Here is an 18094-nt window from a genome sequence, read left to right as displayed (position 1 = left end):
GGGAGGGACTTCAATGCCATAGAGTCCAATTGCCAAAGTGGCCATTTTCTCCAGGTGACCTGATCTTTATCAACCGGAGATCAGTTGTAATAGCAGGAGATCTCCAGCTAGTACCTGGAGGTTGGCAACCTTATGGGGAAAGGGCAGGGTAGAAGTTGAATAACTTTTTTGAAAAAATAAAGTTTAGCATGTATTTTGAATGCTCATAATGGCCTGCCTGCAAACACACACGTAAACAGAGTACCCCCTGCTGGCATGCTACATCCCTGCTTCTTCCATACTTCTCTGCCACCTCTTCCGTAACTGCAGGATCCTGAAAACGGGGCAAGTCAACTTAAAGCAAAGCTGAATTTTCTTCCTCCTGCAGGTTCCTGGAATGGAGTTGGTGCCCTGGTTGTGAGGGACCTGCTACAAATGCACTGACGGGCAAGACAGAGCCCGCAGAGAGAAGGCGAAACTGTGGAACTTTTGCCCAGGAAGGGATTGTGCTGGAGACTCAATAGTGTATTCAGGTCTTGGAAGACGCAAACCTTGCATTGGACTGAATTGTCTAACTCCTGCCACAAAATTGAATAGAAAGTTGAATATCATCACCTTTTCCAGGTAGAGAGCCTCTTTAACAGAATATTTACAAGTGAGGCAAAGTAAGCATTTTAGGGCTATTTATCACACGTGGAAGGAGTGTTTCTTGGCAGGTATTAACATCTATATCAGAAAAAGGAACAAAATCCACTGATCTGGCAAAAGGCGTCATCTGCTCAGTTCACAGTAGGATCTGGGTGGCTCCAGTGTAGCAGTGGCTCTATCTGAGCAAAAAACCATGCCAAAAATCTGTCAGCTCTGCCAGGGTTTTGAAAGAGTGGGGCTTCCCAAAGGACTGGCGAGGGACCAGCCAGATTGGAAAACCCTAATTTTGGCAGAATCTCTGTGCCGGTCTGGAGCAGGACACTATCTTTGTCTGGGGAAGGCTTGACGCCGGCCGGATGAACACCACCTTTCCAATGAAGGCCCACAGGATGGTGGAATCAGGGCTGGCCATCGTAGGCAACCAAAGTCATGGGAAACTCAACAGCGTAGAGGAGATCTTGGCCGGCAGTGCAACCAATGGTAGTTTGCCAGTAGAGGAGCTCTTCCAGTTGCCCACTTTCTCTACGGCTGCCAAAGTCCGAGTGGCTATAACCATAGCCCTCTTCCTCTCCTCTGCCTTCTTCAACATTACTGTGCTCTGGACCATCACCCAGAAGTACCAGAAGAGACCCCACCTTCGAATCCTCCTCATGAACCTGGCAGCTGCAGACCTTCTGGTAACCTTTGTGGTGATGCCTTTGGATGCGGTGTGGAACATCACTGTACAATGGTATGCTGGCGACCTAGCCTGCCGGCTTCTCATGTTCCTGAAGCTGGTGGCTATGTACGCCTCGGCTTTTGTCACTGTGGTGATCAGCCTAGACCGCCGGGCGGCCATCTTGAATCCTCTAAGCGTTGGTGAGGCCAAGAGGAAGAACAAAGTCATGCTGTGCGTGGCCTGGGCCTTGAGCTTGCTTCTGGCGTTACCTCAGGTAGGTGGCTGCAAAAATGCTGGGGGTGAATTAGGTTTCTAGTCATGTTGTGGGTGCCAAGGATCAGCCACTGGAGGTCTTTGGGCTAATTCTGGCCCACTGAATTGCCATAACTAAAGACAAAGAAGATGCAAGCAAAATGGCACCTGTAGTTGCCATTTTACGACATGAGTGTTGAGCCACTGACTCATAAACAATCAGTTTCATTTTCAAAGTGGACCTCCAGGAAAACCTGTTGCTGAACAGTGATAGGTTTGGGACGGAGGATGAACTGGTAGGAAGTTAGGACTGAAGCAAGTGAGGTGCAGCCGTGAGAGTATTGGACTAGGACCGGGAGAACCAGGTTTGAATCCCTAATTCTGTCACGGAAGCTCACTGGGTGATCTTGGGCCAGTCACTGTCTCTCAGCCTAACTTACCTCACAAGGTTGTTGTTGTGAGGATAAAAGGGAAGACAGGAGAACAACGTAAGCTACTTTGGGTCTCCAGAGGGGAGAAAAGCAGACTGTAAACTAGAGAGCCAGCGTAGAGTGGCCAGGTGGCTTGGAATGGCGGGCAATTGCCCAGCAAGCCATCGTCGGGCTCACAACAAGGATTGCGAGCGTGCTGCCGCGAGCAACATGATCCCATCACTTCTGGTTTACTTCCGGAAGCGCCGCAGCACGACGGGACGATTTACCGCTCAAATAGGGGTTTCGCGTGGTAATTTGTCCTTCTGCAGCACTTCCGGAAGTGACAGGATAGTCGCTTGCAGCCGCGTGCGTGCAATCCCCGCTCCCAAAATCTCCCACTGGAGGAGAGGGGGGACCTCGCAACCCTAAGCCAGTGTGGTGTAGTGGTTAAGAGTGGTGGACTCTAATCTGGAGAACCAGGTTTGATTCCCCACTCCTCCACGTGAGCAGTGGCCTCACCAGATTAGTTTCCTCACTCCTCCACATGAATCCTGCTGGGTGGCCTGGGGCAAGTCACAGTTCCCTCAGAACTCTCTCGGCCCCACCTACCTCACAAGGTGTCTGTTGCGGGGAGAGGAAGGGAAGGAGGCTGTAAGCCAGTTTGAGACTCCTTAAAAGGTAGAGAAAATTGGGGTATAAAAGCCAACTCTCCTTCTAAATTTTAAATAAAAAGGTGTCTTTGGTTCACTCCCACATCCTGACTTCTTTCCTCTTCCATTCTTGATGGGAGAAAAAAGGCCAAATACGTGATCAAAATGGAAGGATTGAATTGGGGGAGGCAGCAAAGGAGATACTCCCCACATCCCTCCACCTTAAAAGGCATTGAAATTTGATCACTTGACATAGACATACAACTATTGACTTCCAGGCTTCACTGATGTGGATGCCAGCAAATTCCTTTCCTTCAGATTGGCTGTCGGATGTGACTCCTTTATTAAAACAAGCACCTAATGAAAATACAAGACTGCATCTTGAATAGACTTGCCAACCTCCAGGTTAATAGCTGGAGATCTCCCACTATTACAACTGATCTCCAGGTGACAGAGAAAATGGCCACTTTAGCAACTGGACTCTATGGCAATGAAGTCCCTCCCCTCCCCAAACCCTGCCCTCCTCAGGCTCCGCCCCCAAAATCTCCAGGTATTTCCCAACCTGGAGCTGGCAACCCTAATCTTGAAGTACTACACACATGTACTAGGCTGTACCATTTCAAAGTTCAAAGCCCTTCGAGGTTTGCCTGGGCTTTTAATAGGAATGGCAGTGTGTTTTTCTATAGTGCCTAGCGCTTCGTACACTTTATATATAATTATTATTATGAGCTTTCCATCTCCCCTGACTTTCAAATAACTCAGGGCAACATACATAGGGTTATCCAACTGTATCCTTGCCTTTGAGCTGGTGTGTGATTAATATGTCTAAGGAAACATTTGAACTCCGTTCTACTTCAAGACCAACTGTATCCACACCAGCCTTATAAATAGGTCCATCTAGCCAGCTGTAGTAAAGAATGCCAGCTGGTGATTAGGAAGTTTTCCAAAACCGAGTCTCCCTTCCTGGGCTCTTTTATTATTCATTTACCTCCTTTAACCCGCACCTTTCTCCCCAAGAAACCTGTGAGGTAGGTTAGGCTGCGAATGTGTGACAGCAGGCTTCCAGGGTGGTGTGGGGATTCAAATGGGCCAGATGTGCTTGGCGTAGTTAGATATGGGTGGGTAACTTTTGTGGAATACTTGCACATTAAGTGGGCTGTACCTCTACGCTGTGTCATTAAGTGGGCTGTACCTCTACATTTAGTCCCAAACTTACATCAGCTAAATGCTCAGTTCAGACACCATGCCAACCCATGATAAAGGCAGCTTAACTAGGGTTTGGTGTGTTGCCTGAAATGGACAAGCCACGGTTTGCAGCCAGCTAGCATACAAGAATCAGAAGCCACCTTTTGAAACAGCTTTGCAAAGAGCGGGCTGGATCCCACAGATCTGCTCTAGTAATGGTGGCATCTTGCACCGATGCATGGCATTATCATTAGCACATCTGCAGAACCCAGCCCTGGGGTTTACTGCACAAACTACAGTTTGCCATGATTTCTGGAAACTGCAACTGCTGGCAAGCAGCTTGCAAACCAGAACTCAAAACCCTGGTTCGAAACATGTTCACAGAACCATGGCTTTATGCCAACTAGGATTCCTTGCAATTACCAAACAATCACTATGGCAACTTCTCGAGATCACTTTGAGAGTACCGTGCCAAACACTTAAAATAATTAGTCCAAACCAAATCCCAAATAGCTTGCTATGGGGTAAAAGCAAGACCTTTTTCTCCAACAAGCTAGCCTCTTTGAGAATCTTGAGCTCTTACTTGTCTCTTTGTTGGGGGCACCGCTTGGCCCTTTCCAGATGTTCGTCTTCCACACCGTCAGCCGCTCCCAGCCCGTCTACTTCACCCAGTGTGCCACCGTGGGAAGCTTCCGTGCCCACTGGCAAGAAGTCCTCTACAACATGTTCACCTTCTGTTTCCTCTTCCTGCTGCCCTTGCTGATCATGGTTGTCTGCTACTCCCGCATCTTCATCGAGATATCGGGAAAGATGAAGAAAGCTCGCGGTGAGGTCAATGTGGAAGGTGACGGCCACGTGGAGATTCCCTTCAGAGCAGTGGGCTGGGCACGAGAAAGCAGAGAGCCTTCGCCTACTGCTCTGGAAGAATGGGATAAAAATCTAACGAAGGTCGTTCATGCATGGGTACTTTCACTCACATTTGCCCCCGGTCCGTCTCGGTTTTTTCTTGGAGTTATGCATGAGTTTTCCCTCCGTTAGAGATGACCTCGCTGGCAGCCCTCACAAACCCCGGGACTTCCTGTCCCTCTGTTAACCCAATTCTTCCCTCCCCCGAGCTCAGCCCAGGTGAAATCCCCATGAATAAGGCAAAGCGTGGGACTCGCAAGCTTGGTTTATCTCACAGCCAATTACAAAGCAGTTTGTAAAGAGGCAGGGATTCAAATACTGCCTGTTTCCTGGGCGCTCTTTCTGAGCAGAAGGCTTTTTAAAACTGAGGCTTGGATTTATCTCCCTCTCCCCTTTCAGATTTTTAATTTTTTTGTTCTTAAAATGCTTTTTTATGCAGCAATTAGATTTGGGGGGGATTTTCTCTCACGGTAAGCTCTACAAATTAAGCCAATTACAAAGCAGCATTTAAAGGGGCAGGACTTGATTTGAGCTTGGAGACTGCTGGTGCATAGGTTCCTACCAGGAAAGTGTGGGTCCAGCGAGCAACGAACCTCAGGTAAAACTCCCATGCATAAATGACCAAAGATGGAGTTGGGCGGGAGAGAAGATACTCTTTTGGGCACAAGAACAAGTCAAGGAGTGGAAATAGGTAGACAGAGGCCAGCCAGACAACCAGAGGAAACTTTTGGGAGGCAGTTGAGTTGGGGCAAGGGGAAAACTACATCTGCTTCAGTCTTAGTTCAAGTAAGGGAATAATGGAAACATGTATGGGGGAAAATACAGAAAGAGGGTTGGATAGAGATTACTAAATTGTTCTCTCTGGGCCTGGGCCTGTTTGCAACACAGCAACTGAACTCTGGGATGCATGAGGTACCACTGAAGATGGGATGTCTCTGAACACATGCAGAATGCTCTGCGCTCTTCCCAGAGTAACAGAGCTTTTTAATTTACAGAGAAACCAGTGAAGCAGGGCACTTGAGGCTTGTAGAATTACAAACCGCAAACAAAATGGGGAGAGAAGATAATAGTCAAACGTAGGAGTCACTTAATGACATCAATGGGCAGCAAATTCAGAACAGAAGGAAATACCAGGTCGGATGCAGACTCAGTTTTCCGCTAATGGAAGGGGCTGCATAACTTCCACCAGTTCTCCCTTCCTGCTGCAGACCTCCCCCATTTACCTCTCATGCCATTCCCGAGGGTGCCTTATCACCCAGGATTAGCGTTTCAGGGAGATTCGTGGACTGCAGAGGAAGGTCAGGAGGAACGAGATTTCTGTTCCACTGGCAGAAATGCCTTCAATTCGTGGAAAAATTTAGTCTGGATCCAAACCTATTCTCTCCAGGATCAGAGGAGCATGCCAAATATATTAGGTGCTGTGGAACACAGGCAGGACAATGCTGCTGCATTTGTCTTGTTTGGGGGCTTCCTAGAGGCACCTGGTTGGCCACTGTGTGAACAGACTGCCGGGCTTGATGGGCCTTGGTCTGATGCAACAGGGCCTTTCTTATGTTCTTAAAAACCACTTTGCACGCTAGAAAAACACTGGGAGTTTGTCACCTTAGGATGCAGTGATGATCAATAGCTAAGATGTCCTTACATGGGAATTAAACAGATTCATAGAGAAAGAGGGATGTCAGCAGCTATTGGAAAAGGATGATTAAATGGAACTTCCACATTCCACTGAATCTCGTGGGCTACCTAGAAAATTTACTCATTGCAGTTCAGATGGCAGCCAATTTAAGAACATAAGAAAGGGCCATGCTGGATCAGACCAAGGCCCATCAGGTCCAGCAGTCTGTTCACACAGTGGCCAACCAGGTGCCTCTAGGAAGCCCACAAACAAGACAACTGCAGCAGTTCTTCCCCTTCTTCCTAGGAACCTCCACCCCTTTCCTCTCTCATTCATCTCCTACTTCCTTCTGCAGCGGCCCCCAAGTCCAGAGAGTTCCACCTCCGCCGCTCCTACAACAACATTCCCCGGGCGCGCATGCGCTCCCTGAAGATGTCCGTCATCATCGTCTTGACTTTCGTCGTCTGCTGGACACCTTACTACCTGCTCGGCCTCTGGTACTGGTTCTCCCCGGAGATGCTGACCCGACAGCAGGTGCCGCCTTCCCTCAGCCACATCCTCTTCCTCTTCGGCCTCTTCAACGCGTGCCTTGACCCCCTCATCTACGGCCTCTTCGCCATGCACTTCCAGGCAGAAAGCAAGCGGAGCTGCTGCTGCAGCAAGAGGAAAAAGGAGCCGGGGGCAGCTTCCGTGCTGACCGGCTCCTTCCGTGCTGCCACCGCACTGCCATTGAGGCGGCCGGAGAAGATCCGGGGAAAGTACAGAGCGGAATTTATGGTGGCGGAAGGTACTCCGGGGGCAAAGCTGTCATTGTACAGGAGAAAGATGGCAGAGAGCTTCATCTGAAAAGACGGAAGGAGATGAACCTCTGCTCCGTTCTCACCCCTGAGTATCTTGCCTTTGCTTCTGGGCACAGGTAACTGGGAGGCTCTAGTCTGCCCAGCTGTACACCCAGAAAGTTCCTACATCAATCACTCTAACCATCAATGCCATCAACCAATAAATACAGAATATTTTCTCAGTGAGGCTCCTATTGTCCCTTTGTTGGTTATCACTGATGTAAAAACGGACAACTTACTCACATATACTGTTACTCTACATGAGAAAGATTAATCCAATGAACTGGGGAGTGCTGATGAAAGAGTAACTATAGGCACCACTATCTAACACGAGTCATAACGTTCCAACTTGGAGGGGGGAGGTTAAGAACGTGCCCCCATGCTAAGAATCCTCCAGCAGCTGATGGTTCCTACAGCTTCAAGAACCACCACCAAAATGTCTCCTCCACCCTGTCCCTCAACTGCTTGTTTTAGGCCTCCCATGTTGGGCAGCTGGGCTCACTGGCCTAAGCCACCTTCACCTATGTACTCTGTAATACTGTCATGCAGGGTTCAGGATTCATGAGGCCAGTTGGAGGGGGTGGGGCTAAGTCAATTGTTCTCACTAGGGCAGATCAACTGCATTTTATGGAGAGTTAGAATTTTAAGCCTGCTGAAGTTCTGGGATGTGTAAAGTAGCATTAAAGATGGGATGTTCCCCCACTCCTTTTCTATCAGTAGCATTAAATAAGTGCTCCAACCTAGAGGTCCCAGCGTATAACAGCATCCTGTGTATACTCACAGCTATGTTGCAAGGATGATGAGAGGGAGGGTATCTTGGCCATCTTCTGGGCATGGAGTAGGGGATCGCTGGGTGTGTGTGTGGGGGAGGTAGTTGTGAATTTCCTGCATTGTGCAGGGGGTTGGACTAGATGACCCAGGTGGTCCCTTCCAACTCTATGATTTCTGCTGTGGAAGGGATGTTTAAGGGCAGGGCTGGAGGGAGAGAATAAGGTTAGAAATGGAAGAGCCTGAGCTCAACTATCTGAGAAATACTGGTCTAGACAGGCCATCCCTTGCCTGCTGTACAGTTCAAACTGAAACCTTCTACCCACATGAGAAAAACGCCAATAGTGGGTGGGAAATCTTGGACAGGAAGAGAACAGTCCACATTGTGAAGTAACAGCACCCCCCAGTGGACAGCGCTACTCCTCGCACCACTTTACGTCAACCCCTTCCCTTAAGTCGCTCAGGCTGACCAGTTTTCATTCCAGCAGCTTTCATAGGCTAGAGTCAGCGATTCCCAAACTTTTTGAGTCATGGAGCACTTTTCAGGAGAGAAATTCATCAGAGCACTAATTTTCACCTAGCACCTATATACTAAAACCGAACAACAGTCGTATTTTTCTTTCCAATCTGTTCACGGAGCACTAGATGTTTCGCTGAGCACCAAGTGCTCTATGGAGCAGTTTGGGAACCGCTGGTCTAAAGTCCAAGTGGGTGGCTTGGAAGAGCCTCCCACATCACAGAAAGGGTCCCTGTGCTGGGGGGAAGCACTGCCATGAGCAGAACAGATTGGTGGGATCTGCTCCGCTGTGTATAGGTCTCTTTGAGGTTCCCTGAAGATGACCCTACAAAACACATTGGGAATGCCCCATTAAAATACTCCTGGCCTCTTGTGATGCCTGGAGAGGGATAACTGGAAAAGCATGCATCCGCACCCTGACTGGCTCCAGACTCAGAGGCAGCCATGAGCAGGGGCGCACAGACACCTGCGAAGGTGTGAAAAACCTGCTGGAATGAGGAGCTGCAGTGCACAAGCTCTTGGCTCTGGCCAAAGAGGAAAGTTCCTTCCCTGCTGCGTGTTTCCAGGGCACGGTTGGGCTGGCCGAGCAGCATCTGGGGAGGGGGTTCTGGCAAAAGCAGCTTCACGTGGGCTGTGGCTCTCTAGGCCCCAGATACGCCATGCCCCATCTCGCAAGCCTGGTCAAAGTTTCATTCAACTCTGGCTGTGAGGAGGGGAGAGAGAAGGAAAGAACGGGGAGGGGCACGCCTAAGGGCTGGAAGTTCGCTCCCAGCCATCCCAGACGACCTTCAGTCCACAGCCCAGTGGAGATGGGCAGCAGCCAAGTGGCACAGCCCCCGCTTGGGGTGCAGAATTTACACGTCCAATCTCAGGTGTCTGCAGCTAAAAGGACGGGGAAGTTGGTGATGTGAAAGACCTCTGACCCTGGAAAGCCACTGCCAGCCTGAGTAGACAATACTGACTTTGATGGACCGATGGTCTGGTTCAGTAAGCAGCTTCGTGTGTGAGCTGGCGCACTCTGCTCTCTCGCGTGGCAGATTTTGCACGACGCAGGAGGCTCCTCCAAGCTATCCACGGGGACGAAGGGAAGGCATCTTGGCAGTCTGCCCTGCCTGCAGGAGTGGGTGGGAGGAGTTGCCCATTCCAAGACTCCTTCCCTCCGGTGAGAGAGAGGATACTGAACTGCGGTGGGCCAACTTTGCTGTTAGTATTTTCTTTTGCATGTCAGTGGATGCCCCCTCCCCCCGCTCATTTTTTACTGCCTGTGGAATATAACACCAGCCACAAATCCATGTGGTGCGATCAGAGACACGAAAAATAAAACGCAACTCTAGCTTAGGGCAGACTTCGGAACAGTCACGTGCCTGGTTGCTGGTGGTGAGGAAAGAGCACCTCCAGGTGATCACATTAACTAAAAAAAATCTGGACTGGAAAGGAACCGCACTTTCTCTTTTCTTCAAAGGCTACTAAAGGTAGTCCCCTGTGCAAGAACCGGGTCATTCCTGACCCATGGGGTGACTTCACATCCCGACGTTTACTAGGCAGACTATGTTTACAGGGTGGTTTGCCATTGCCTTCCCCAATCATCTACACTTTACCCCCAGCAAGCTGGGTGCTCATTTTACCGACCTCGGAAGGATGGAAGGCTGAGTCAACCTTGAGCCACCTACCTGAAACCGACTTCTGCTACCCCATCAATGGTTCATATATGTGAGAGATCTAGCAAGATCAAGTTCAGGGGCCCTTGTGGTTAAAGCAGAGACTCTGCCCCCAATTGTCCATTCTGGGCAGTGAAAATGGAATTAGCACAGGAAGGTTGCTGGACTACAGTTATGGTAGTCAATTACCATGGGTCACGTTTTAAACACTCCAACCATTTTGTAACGTAGAAACAGGCTTAAGACAGAGTTTGGGAGTTTTCTTTAAAAAAAAAAAAAACCAGCCTTTTTATTCTGAATGTTGGCTTTACAGAGTCCTTTCTCAAACTGAAAAGCGGGGACAAGGTTGTTTCTGAGGAATAAGGGAAGTGTCATGTACTTTGAAATACAAATTAAAAAAACCATTCAGTAGGGCAAATACAGCATAATTAAAAAATAAACCCTGGGGAGAGATAGAGGCAAGAGACAAATTCCGGCACTCAGTTCTGCCAGTACACACCAGTGCCTCCCTCAGGTTCACCAAGAACTTATACTATGAACCGGTGACGAAAGGGGTGGCTGTGGTGGTTTCTCCTCAGCGCCTTCTCCTGTCAGGACTTCGACTCCTCCTACGGCCGCCCCTGAAACGAAACAGAGATGATTAGAAAGCACTGCTGAGTTTCTCTGAACAGTAATTCCGATGTGTGACACACTGCCTGAGAATCAGTTTGTTGAGAGGCCTTGAGCAAGCCATATTCTGGGCTTCGGTACCTCTTCCGACCTGTGGAGATAACCAATTGGCAAGCCTCACACGCTGGGGAGCCAGTGTGGTGCCGTGGTTAGCGTGTTGGACAAACATGTTGGACCCGGGAAACTCAGGTTTGAATCCTCGCTCATGCCACGGAAGCTCGCCGGATGACCATGGACCAGTCACATACTCTCAGCCTAACCTACCTCACAGGGTTGTTGTGAGGATAAAATGGAGGGGGGGGCGAACAATGTAAGCCGTGGGGTATAAAGGAAGTAAACAAATAAGCACATAAGAAAGGCCAAGCTGGATCACACCGAGGCCCATAAAGTCCAAGTCTGTTCACACAGTGGCCGACCTGGTGCCTCTAGGAAGCCCACAAATAAGACGACTGCAGCAGCATTATCCTGCCTGTGGTTGAAAGCACCTAATATAATAGGTATTTTAAGTATTTTAACCGCTCCTCATAGGGCAGTTGCTCTAGAGACAAACACTGTGTATAACCAACAGAAAAGTTAGAACTTTTTTCCCCTGGTCGGCTCATTATGTGTTTTTGCAAAATCTGTTATCTTAAAAGATAACACCTCTTCACCTGCACCTCTTCAATGTCTTGGCGAGACAGCCGACAGCTTTTTCCTCCTCCCTCACAAAATATTCCCTATCATTTGGGAGAGGGCCGATCAAAATACCATGTTACAACCCACTTGTGACAGAAAGGCGTGGCTTGTTTTAACTATGGTTAGTTTGCAAGACCAGAATGCAGCTTGCACGAATTCTGGTCTGCTCTGACGAATGCTGGCTTCATTGTCCTCGTTCTTCCCCTACTTCCTCTGCAAAGACCTGGTTGTTATCCTTTGCTTGCACTGTGGCGAGGACAGCCCCAGGAACAAGCTATGATATTACCGTCTGCACACCCTGTAAAGCCATAATTGAGACTGCAACAAACAAACCAAAATTCAAATCATTGTTTCTGATCCTAGTTTGACGTACCCTAACTGGGTGTGTGTAAAGTGCCATCAAGTCACAGCTGACTTATGCCGACCCCATAGGGATTTTTCTAGGCAAGAGGCGAACAGAGGTGGTTTGCTGTTGCCTGCCTCTGTGCAGGCTGAGAGAGTTCAGAGAGAACTGTGACCGGTCCAAGGTCACTCAGGAGGCTTCGTGTGAAGGAATGGGGAATCAAACCCAGTTCTCCAGATGAGAGTCCGGCACTCTTAACCACTATGCCACTCTGGTTCTATGTACCCTATGGCTACTGGAGTGTCCCTCACGCTGACCACAGTTAGTTTAATTCAACTGTAGTTTTGCATGTCTGAACTGAGTCATGCAGTGCCAGTTCATTGTAAGCACTAGCTTCTAGTTCACTATCAGGAGAACAAACAAAGAGAAGGGCACCGTCACCCCCACCTCTGGGAAAACCTCACCTTCGTTTTCCTTTCGGAGGCCCTCGGACAAAGCACCAATCAACACTGATCGGCTGCCCCATGAGGTCCTGCCCGTTGAGACCCTCCATCGCCGCCTGGGCTTCTTTGTACGTCTCGTATTCCACTAACGTATAACCCTGTGAGGGAAGAGGGAGAGAAGTGACATGTGGGGGGAGGACCAGTCTCCCAAGAACACTTCCCCAGATCTCATCTCAACACCAGGCATTTTCAGAAATCAGTTGTTTACTCTCCTCGCTTTCCTCCTCCCCAGCCAGGTACGAAGTCGCCTTCTGTGCCCTCTTGGCATATAGCTGCCTTGTGATTGCAGAAGTTAGGAGGAATGGGCAATCGAGCCATAGCCAATGGCCAGGGGCTGTGGGCAGGTTAGACCTCCTCTCTCACAAACGCAACCAAAGGAGAGAGGAGGCTGGCCACAACTGGATTCAAACACCATTCAAAACCTCACCGTCTTACTTCTGCATAATTACAAACGACTCCCCTCTTCTACATTTCCTTCTGCGTAATACACCTCTTAAGATGACAGCTCTGAGCTGCCTTTCTATTTTGCTTTAGGTGCAAAGCCCAGCCTCTGCGGGGGCTAGAGAAGGGCACCAGCTGCAGCTGATGAACCCTCCCTCTTCTTGAAGCTATTACCATTATTGCTGTTTACCCAATATTACACGCAGAATTAACCCACAGTTTTGGGGCAATGGAGGTATGTATCAGCGATCTTCTAGTCCCTTCATACACCCGCCTCCGAGGATCCTTGCAAAGATTACCAAACACACTTCTTTACCTTCAGGTAGCCCGTCCGCCGGTCAAGGTTCAAGTGCAGGTTCTTGATTTCACCAAATTCCGCAAACTTGTCATGAATATCCTCTTCCGTGGCCTCCTCGTGAACACCAGTAACAAAGAGAATCCAGCCTTCCACAGCTATAGCAATGGAATGCAAGGCACGGGAAGCCGTCAGCTCAAACAAAACAGCCCAATGGTGGCCATGCCAAATGACCCACTTCCACCCCCCTCCACAAAGCCCTGGAAAGAGAGGTGACAATCGCCAAGGGGTGAGGGGAGACAGATGCGCACTTTGGGGATACTCACATCTCTGTGGGCCTGGCTCATCCCCATCCTGCTCCACGCTGTCGTAGTCCTCCCGAACTCGGGCTCTGGAGCCCTCCTCTGATCACACACACACACACAAAGAACAAGTAGATGAACAGACACAGTCTTCAGATGGGGGGCTCACTGCATATAAACAGCAGTTCAAACTTCCTCTATGGCTCGTCTCTTCTCTCAACTACTCCGAGCCTACTTCCTCCACTCCCCAAACAGAAGGCTAAGCAAGGGGTACTACAGAGAAGTTATCTTCTCCCAACTACATACACTGGGAGGAGCTTTAAAAACTACTCAGCCTTGTAGCTAGCCGCCTGCCCAGGAAACGAAGGGGTATTCCACACGCACAACTTCCTCCTGATTTTCTCAGCAGTCGATCGCAAGCATTTAAATTGGCTTGGGAAAATCATTCCACACTCATGCACTTTCCTCTGAATCCCTTCTGCTGTGGAGTCGGTGTATTTCTTTCGCACATGGCCAAATAAACAGGATTATCCAACAAGGGTTCTGGGTGTCATAGATGACATCTCCGATGGCATCACAGCACCAACCCCCCTTTTTTATTTTTTGCAAATGAAGTCTAGCACTACTGTGCAGGAACGCCGGAGACATTTCCTCTTCTATCAAAACTGTAGTCACTGGCAATTCTCTTATGTTTACTGACAGGACAATCAGCACACATGAGGAATGGTCGGAGAAGAGAGCACTCAACAAAATGGCTCCCGACCCTGCAGGAGGGGTGTGTGGAGTCAACTGGGGATGCTGGATATGGGCGTGGGTGGGCATAAATGGGTGGGAACCCCCCCCCCCGAATTAAGCATTTCTGCACGTTGAGTGAAATAAACTCAGAATTGGCTTAAGAAAAAAAAACCTTGGTATTAGATTTTCCTCAGCTGTTCTCCAGCTTTTTTACGAGCACTTTTACCCCAAGGTAAAAGCTGGAGAAAAGCTGAGGAAAATCTAAGCTACTTTTTTAGGGGCAAAACACGTGAGGAAAAGAAACGTTCCACAGATGTGGTGTAGCGCATAGACAGAGTGGGAGTGGTTATGTCTATTAGGCTTCTGTGCAAAGCTTGGATAAGGTTAACTATCCCTCTTTGCTCACCACAGCAAACGTCCTTCCTGTTCCTGGTGAGTGCAAGAAGGACAAGCCCCCTTCCCTAGGCTGGAACTGGCAGAGAAGGCAGGGAGCTCCTTCCCACAACTGTGCTGGAGTTGGGAGCTGCTCCAAATATGTGAGGTTCAGCATGACAAAGCCTATCTCTCCACCTTAGGGAGGGGCAGAGTCGGCAGCTTGCATGAATTCTGGCCAGCTAAAACTTATGCATCCCTTTCCCACCACACAAGCAGGGCAGTGGAAGTAGACTGGAAAGCTGACTTGCCACAAGACAGAATATGCCCCAAAAGCAAAATGTAGATATTTAAAGTAAGTATGTATCACTAACTGAATATGAAATTCAACTTCCCTAAGTCCATGTGGTAGTTAAGGAAAAAACCGATATTTTAACAGGACAAATTCATCCCAGTGGGCGGAATACCCCTGAAATTAACTCAATCCAGTGCAGACAAGGCAAGTACCTTACCAGAACCAAAGCCTCTGCCTTTCCTCTTCTTGGCTTTTTCCTTCAGCTTGTGAATGCTTTCTAGAAGAAAAGCGAGGAGAACAAACTCAGCTTAGTCAACCAATCAACACAAATTACACAAGAGAAGCAAGTTTGCTCACAAGCAATGAATATGAATTGACCCGGCACTGGCTGCTAGCACCACAAGCCTCCCAGCTTCCTCCTGAAGCTGGAACTAAGGAAGGAGGGATCACAAAGTGCTTCAAAGCCCAAACTCACAAGCAAGGAAGGATTCTGGCAACCACTAATTTCAGCTGGCCACCAAAGATTTATAAATTGATAGGTGGACCAGGGGCAGGAAGAAAAGCATGGGGAACTTTGTAGCCAAATCCCCAAATTTGCATACATGGTCATTTGTCTTTCAGGTAACTACAAAAATAGGAAACAGGTAGGAAAGAAGAGGAAGGGGGGAAATAGAAAGGAGACTGAGCAGTGGCTGAGTTCTTCACAGAGGTGATAAACCTAATCTGGGCTCTACCACTTCAGAATGCAGTAGAGGTTTACACAACACAAGAAGAAAAAAATCTCTAGATATAGAAAACTGGCATGTTAAGGAAATAGCTTCTAGTCGAGTTTTCACCTTGATATTTTAGTTTTATACATGCAGGTAAGTTTTAGTTTAAATGTAATGAAGCACCACAGTCAAAATGCAAGTTTTACCACCTCCAGGAGAACCAAACCAAAATCATGGAAGCAGAGCACAATGATGTATTTAGAGGAATGGGAAAGAGAGACAATAAAGAAAAATCTGAAAGGGGGGCTAAAGGAACAGCTTCTTAAAAACTTGTGTCTGACAGGGTGGCATCCAGCCCCCAAAAACGTGATGCTAAAGTGCCACAGAACTTCTCTGTTCACAGACGAGGATAACCATCCGGTCCTATGAAATATAGAGGTCTGAAGTTTTGTATCAGCATTCTCACCATCTCTAAAGAAGTTCAGGATGGCATACCTGGAGTTACTACACCATTTTATTACTACTACTATTACAACCAGTTAAGGCAGAAGTTCAGCTCAGTGGACTGGAAAAGGCCCACCGAACTGAGGGAATCACATGTAAAATATTTTACATGTGACTGTCTACAAAAATGGTCTGGAAACTGCAACTGGTTCAGAACCAGACCAATGACCTGACTCAGTATGAAGCTACATAACTCATTTGGCTGGCCCACTGTCAACCAATCCACTTCACCTCACAATTCCTCCAAGAAACATAGGTCTTTTATGCATGGCTGTTTCCCTTGCGGTCACCCCTCCGATGACTTTGTCTTCGTTTTGATTATGCATGTGTTTCTGACCGTCAGAGACTGCTCCCTCTCCCTCTGCATTTCAGATACCTAGTTTTCAGGAACCTGTTTTATCTCGAACTTGAAGAAACGGGCAAAATGCAGGGAAACGCAGGAGGGACAGCAAGGTGACCTCTGATGGTCGGAAACGGCATGCACAATCAAAACAAAGACCTGAAGTCGTCAGAGGGGTGACCGTGAGGGAAACAGCCATGCATAAAAGGCCTTACAGCAGTATAGCTGGTTCTCAATTTTGTTCTCACTGCCACCCTGGGAGGCAGGTTGGACTGAGGGAGTTACCGCACTTTGTATTCTCAGCAATGTATTAAGAGTTTGAAAATGTTATAAAAAAAACATTGCTTTAAAATGGTTTTTGGATACCACAGCTTATAAATGGTTGGAAGACAGCTAAAGGGGCCAAACAAAGTGTGAACACTATGTTTTATAACGTTTTCAAACTCTTAATACATCATATTGTCGAAGGCTTTCACGGTCAGAGTTCATTGGTTCTTGTAGGTTATCCAGGCTGTGTGACCGTGGTCTTGGTATTTCCTTTCCTGATGTTTCGCCAGCAGCTGTGGCAGGCATCTTAATACATCACTGGGAATACAAGTGCGGTAACCGCCTGAGAGAGAATCGCTGGCCCTTGATCACCCAATAAGCTTGATGGCAGAGTGGGCATCTGAAGCCAGCTCTCCAAAAGACTAGTGTAACACTCTAAGCAAAACACCAGCTGTTATCTACCTCACAGGGTTGTTGGGAGGATAACGTGAGATTTCAGAGACACAGCAGGGAGTCCTCGTGGTGGAAAACAGAAGCACCCGCATGCCTCTGTGAGGAGAACTCAGCCAAAATAGTAATCAAAATAGGTGGAGGATTACTGCGAAGAAGAGGGGCGGCGAGATCAAGGGTCATGAACACCCCCATGGTTGCCAACATTTTTTTAAATAAATAAATATTTGTATTGATTTTCAATAAAAAAAATAGGGGTACAGAAGGAAAAAAAGGAAAAGGGAGAAAACATTACATAAATATTATTCAACGTTGATATGCCTAGTACTACCCCACTGTAGAATATAGTAATACATTAGCTTACTAGCAGAGTGGATTTGATCTCCAATTTAATCCTGCTGTAGCTCATAAGAGTTTAATTGTTATTTTTCTGTTTTAATATATTCATAGAAAGATTTCCATCTCTCTATTTTGTTTTTGAATATCCTTTTGTAATGTTTCAGTTAACTGTGCCATTGTTATGTATTCGTAAGCTTTATCAATCCAGGTTGCCAACATTAAGACGGGAGGGAGTTCCCCCATAATCACAACTGATGCCAGACGACATGTTCCCCTGGAGAAAATGGAAGGTTTGGAGGTTGGACTCCGTGGCATTAGGCCCCGCGGAGGTCCCCCCACTCCCCAAACCCTGCCCTTCCTAGGCCCCACCCCATATCTCCAAGAACGCCTGGGCCCAGAGTTGGCAACCCTCCCCCTCCCCAAACAAGCCCTGCCGCATACCATCCCCGTCCTCGTCCATCGCGAAGTCCTCCCCGCCCGCCTCATGGAGGTCCAGCACGTCCGCCATGTTGGCCCGGAAAACGTCCACCCGACCGAGGAGGGAGCACGAGAGGCCCGCGCAGCACGACCAGCCGGAGCCCCGAGGCACGACGGGAAACGCTGCGCCTGCGCAGTAGGAGCAGAAGGAGCGGCCGGAGACGAGAAAGAACAGACGGCCTTCTGGGAAGAAGGGGAGCCCGGAAGAGGCGGGGTTTCCGCCATGTTGGGAAGGGCCTTCCTTCCTGCCCACCACTCTTTCCGAGTGGTACAACCACCATAGAGGGAG

The 18094-nt window shown here is 48.4% G+C and overlaps 2 protein-coding genes across 2 annotated transcripts; one reads left to right on the top strand and one right to left on the bottom strand.

Annotated features, from left to right (window-relative positions):
• The first annotated feature begins 946 nt into the window (after positions 1–946).
• Positions 947–7152, top strand: LOC130480621 (gonadotropin-releasing hormone II receptor-like). The gene is made up of 3 exons (XM_056853228.1): positions 947–1559; positions 4407–4611; positions 6662–7152. The coding sequence occupies exons 1-3, from the start codon at positions 984–986 to the stop codon at positions 7150–7152; spliced, it is 1272 nt and encodes a 423-aa protein (XP_056709206.1). The 5' UTR covers positions 947–983.
• A 3496-nt stretch (positions 7153–10648) lies between these two features.
• On the bottom strand, positions 10649–17856 carry RBM8A (RNA binding motif protein 8A). Its single transcript, XM_056853146.1, has 6 exons — positions 17770–17856; positions 14936–14995; positions 13341–13418; positions 13036–13172; positions 12240–12376; positions 10649–10708 (listed from the first exon to the last, which is right to left on the bottom strand). Exons 1-6 carry the CDS (start codon positions 17834–17836, stop codon positions 10663–10665), a joined length of 525 nt encoding a protein of 174 aa, XP_056709124.1. The 5' UTR covers positions 17837–17856; the 3' UTR covers positions 10649–10662.
• Between the last annotated feature and the right edge of the window lie 238 nt (positions 17857–18094).

This window comes from Euleptes europaea, chromosome 7 (assembly GCF_029931775.1).
Source record: "Euleptes europaea isolate rEulEur1 chromosome 7, rEulEur1.hap1, whole genome shotgun sequence".
NCBI lineage: Eukaryota > Metazoa > Chordata > Lepidosauria > Squamata > Sphaerodactylidae > Euleptes > Euleptes europaea.
Note: the sequence above shows the minus strand (reverse complement) of the source record. Positions and strands in the feature narration are given on the sequence as shown.